This window comes from Limulus polyphemus, unplaced genomic scaffold, assembly GCF_000517525.1.
Source record: "Limulus polyphemus unplaced genomic scaffold, Limulus_polyphemus-2.1.2 Scaffold6955, whole genome shotgun sequence".
Classification (NCBI taxonomy): domain Eukaryota; kingdom Metazoa; phylum Arthropoda; class Merostomata; order Xiphosura; family Limulidae; genus Limulus; species Limulus polyphemus.
Window position 1 is genome coordinate 14,224 of NW_013672565.1, and position 4,657 is coordinate 18,880.

At 31.2% G+C, this 4,657-nt stretch overlaps 1 protein-coding gene across 1 annotated transcript in view; it reads right to left on the minus strand.

The window, feature by feature from the left end:
• The window catches only part of LOC106474213 (tyrosine-protein phosphatase non-receptor type 9-like), a 41,754-nt gene that overhangs the window by 14,217 nt on the left and 22,880 nt on the right, over window positions 1–4,657 (minus strand). Inside the window, exons 9-10 of the mRNA XM_022402564.1 lie at window positions 4,083–4,466; window positions 2,188–2,402 (exon numbers count right to left, since the gene is read on the minus strand). Coding sequence (XP_022258272.1) covers window positions 2,188–2,402; window positions 4,083–4,466 — 599 coding nt within the window. The remainder of the gene's footprint in view (window positions 1–2,187; window positions 2,403–4,082; window positions 4,467–4,657) is intronic.

The window sequence follows — 4,657 nt, forward strand, 5'->3', positions numbered from 1 at the left end:
GTTCATTTACCAACTTGCTTGTGGATTCCTGACTTTGTTGATTAGAAGATCAATAATCATATGTGCGTCACAGAGACACACAATATTAAACAAAAATATCATCAATGTTCTAGTTAATCCCACAAACTACTGTCCCAACACATTTCACATAAAATATTATTTTTTTCCACAAAGTTTTATTTTTGGTCAGTTTTTTTTATGGTGTGACTTGTAACAAGATTACTTTTTTTCACCTAGTTTTATTTTTGGGTCAGTTTTGTTTATGGTGCAACTTGTAACAAGATTACTTTTTCAACTAGTTTTATTTTTTGGTCAGTTTTTTTATGGTGTGACTTGTAACTAGTTTAATTTTTTCACCTAGTTTTATTTTTTGGTCAGTTTTTTTATGGTGAGACTTGTAACAAGATTACTTGTTTCACCTAGTTTTATTTCTGGGACAGTTTTTTATGGTGTGACTTGTAACAAGATTAATTTTTTTCACCTAGTTTTATTTTTTGGTCAGTTTTTTTTCATGGTGTGACTTGTAACAAGATTACTTTTTATACCTAGTTTTATTTTTTGGTCAGTTTTTTTATGGTGTGACTTGTAACATACAGGTACTGAAAATGATCCAATATGTGAACTCCACCAGTACTAAACTGCATGAAAAACATTTGAGGGTTAAGTTAAACTAAAATCCTAAAACTTGTATATAATATAAAAATCTGCAGATTAATGTACAGCATTGGTAATTAAAGATTTATGGATATATTAAAAGTTAACATAACATAATATTTGGAGACAACAAGGGACCTATTGCCCCATCTAGGATGTCCCATTATCTAAACTAAAATTATTAAAAAAATACAAAAAAACCCTCAAAGCCATCCCTCATCATTCATATAGTTATCAAGCTACTGCTGGGCATTTAAAATAAAATAAAAACATTTTGAAAAACTTGTATTAGAGCAACAAGAAAAATGCATTGTTCACTTTTCTTTCTTTTTCTTATTTTTTTTACAAAACCCATATCACACCATATATATAAAAACACACACATATGCAAGCATGCACACACACTTACTACATTCTTGTACATGTTTAAGAAGGGTTTATCAAGTATATTTCAGTATCTCTTCAATAGTTTTCTCAAATAGTTTTATTTGATTGTGTTAGAACCTAAAACACTAAAAATACTTTTAGCTGGCAACTAATAGTTCTTTTAGTCTATAAACATTTTTATGAAGTACATTGTTAACTATGTGCTGGAAATGAAGAGAATGTAGGTATCGGATATTCATCGGTTTCATGTTAATGATTGTGCACTTTAAATCTCATGAACTGTGTAGCTTTCTAATAAATTTTTTGCTGGATATTTATTGCATTAAGATTGAGACGGTAGCTAAACAATAATACTGAAGACCTGTAGCTTTAAAAAAAAAAAAGGTTTCTAGACAGCCCGTTGTGTAGCTTTGTGCTTAATAACAAACAAATCATTCTAAAGTGTGGCATATTCAAAGATAAAAATGCATGTTTCCATATAAAACATTAAATGACAGCACTGGTAATTAATGATTTATGGATATATATTAAAAGTTAACATAACATAATATTTAGAGATAACCTCTATTCCAGGAAGCATTCTTGTAGTTTAAGTTGATTTGGCAACAAAAAATACTTCACATATTCTTTGCTGCTAGGTATGTAGAATAAGTAGTGTGATAGATGTTTAATAGGAGGAGTGAACCAGGGGCACCTATACATATTTAAGTATATCGGGTTTTGTAAAAAAAAAGTGAACAATGCATTTTTTTAAAAGAAAAAAATTATCTGTAACACCCCAATCTGGAAATTGTGAAATACTTATGTGAGTTTTCAGATTTTGTAGACATTTTGACTTAAGAGCCCACTAATTCTACTTCGTGACAGGGGAAAAAAACTGTGTTGCAAGAAAGGAGGTGCCTCTGCAGTTATACAAATAAAATATACTTTCTGTAAGGTATGTCACTTTCTGGCAAGCAGTATGAATGGGTAACGTACGGCAACAGGTGTAAGTACTACAGAGACGTGTCTTCCCCCTGACATTGTTGCTACCCCTCCTTAATATTAAAGATTTTCCTACACCACTATTTCTCTTAGTTAAAGTATATATTATGTCTTAATTTGACAGCGAAAACCTGCAGAGCATGTTCACTCTCCCGACTCTACCACAACAGATATCTCTTTGGATGGGGAGAAAGTCCTCGTTGATGTAGCCATTCCTTTCTTTCTCGGTGAATCAATTCATAACGATGATGTCGAAGGTGTGTCACTTGATGAATTTGTTCAACATGTACAGCTGAAGGGGAGGAAAGGTTTATACGAGGAGTATGCCGAGCTGAAAACCAAGGCACCAGAAGGCACCTTTGATCACAATGAAAATACTTAACCAAATTGATAAAAATAGAACAAACTTACTAAATAGTACCTTGTTTTAACTTAAAAACAAACATAATTTTTCATTGTGTTAAATACTGTTTTGAAAAGAGCATTAAAAATATATTTCTTTTTGTTTTATAAAATAATTTTTTTTATGTTGATCAGCAAGTCCCATTTTATTTATCCAATCAGTTTTAACTTGACAGATATTAATTTATTTTTTCTATTACAGAAGTCATCATTTCCAACTCTAAATCATAGAAAACATTGCAAACTAACAAAGATTTAGGTCAGGCTAGGTAACAATATTTATGGGCAAAATCAACTTATATATAATAAAATATATTGTCTTTCCACTAAATTACAAGTTATTTTATTTATGTCCATTGTTTGAATAAGATAAATTTAACAATAATATTCAATAAATAAGGATTTATTCAACAGAATATTTTGCTATCACCTACCATACTCTCTAAACCTAATAAGGCTTACACCCGATGTCTTGTCACTTTCCCCATGAAACCATTTAATTAATTCTCACACCACTTTATTTACTCTACATTGATACAAGTAGTTTACAATCTGTTCAATGTAATGGTATTTAAACTTTTCCTGTAACACTTTCAAAAGCAGAGTTACAATTAGCAGTTGTTCTGATCATGTGTTATAAAAAGGTGGGAATGACAGGCAGTCCTAATAAAATCTCAAGAATTGTATTTCCAGGTGATGTTAGTTAACTAGCAAATACAAATCTATGCTTTGGGTTGGGCAGAAAAATTCTATTAAAAAACAACAAGTATACAGGTAAGATTCCTTAGAGCCATGCAGAAATGTAAGTTTGAATACTTTTACATTTTCTTTTGCAACTTACAATAAATAAATTTTACATCAATTATAAAATATTTTTAAGTCTGTAACTGTTGAAATAGAGGCAGAATTTTCTTTTTATATTTTGAAATTTGATATGTAGGTGTGTACTCAACAATAGAAGGGTGCTCGATTGGTCAGGATTAAAGAAACAATATTTCTTACAGCACTTAAACTTTGCTTGATGATACAGTAGCCAACAGAGAAATATGAATGCCAACAAAGTCCACCTATATCCATACATAACAATTGTATTTGAATATTAAGGTGCACTTTGTGCCAGAAATCTGACAAACTTCAAAATTGTAACATATGTATACATCTGTCAACTTTTATTTTAACACCCACCTAAATCAATGCCCTTGAACTAAAGGATTATATAAAAAAAAAGGCTGAAAAGTTTCTTTTTTCTCAAAAGCTATCAAAAATGACAAATTCCCATATATAAAATAATCCAACAGTTAGCGAAATATCTGTAAATATTTAGCTACTAAACCACATTCAACATACTTTTTTTAATGGCTATCTATATCAAGCATCTGCTATCTAGTAGTTATTCACATTACAAGTTAATCACAGAATAAAATGACATAATAAAAACATGCCTAACACACATTATATAAAAACTAAAAGAAGAAAATCAAGATTACTTTTCTTCACATAGTTTGGTCATGAGATAGAAAATACGTGAATCGTTTTTAATTGACAGAGCGTTACTTCAATACTCTAAAGAGTTATATTCAAGTTATGAAGATTCTGTCCACGGTAAATGTGTAGAAATTACAAACAGTAACAATATTTCTAATTTGTTAACTTACTGCAGCAAGATCAGATATCTGTCTTCTTTTCTCCTTGGTAACCTCAACTTCTTTCTCTCTGTCTTCGGAGTTATGTTTCTCGTGAACCGAGTGTTGCTGCTCACTAGATTCATCTGTATTTTCACCCTCGCTCAGAAGGTTAGGTGTTACACCATTCTGGACATGAGAACGTTCCACTGGATGGAAAATTACACCATTTTGGACAGAGGAAGGAGAAGAAGGCAGGGATGCTAGGTCGCAGAGGTCACCATATCGGTTGGTCATGGATTTCAGACAGTGAAGAAGCCATGTCTTGTGGTTAATAAAAAGACTGCCTCCTAATTCTCTTGGAAGTGAGCTCGAAGTAATATGGAGAACTAACTGTGATGGCCCTAGCACATGTATCTGTTAAAAAATGGTGTTGTTTTAACACAAACATTTCGTATCTGTTAAAAAACGGTGTTGTTTTAACACAAACATTTCGTATCTGTTAAAAAATGGTGTTGTTTTAACGTTGCTTAAACAATCACACAAACATTTCGTACCTGTTAAAAAACAAGCAACGTTAAAACAACACCAAAACAATCACACAAACA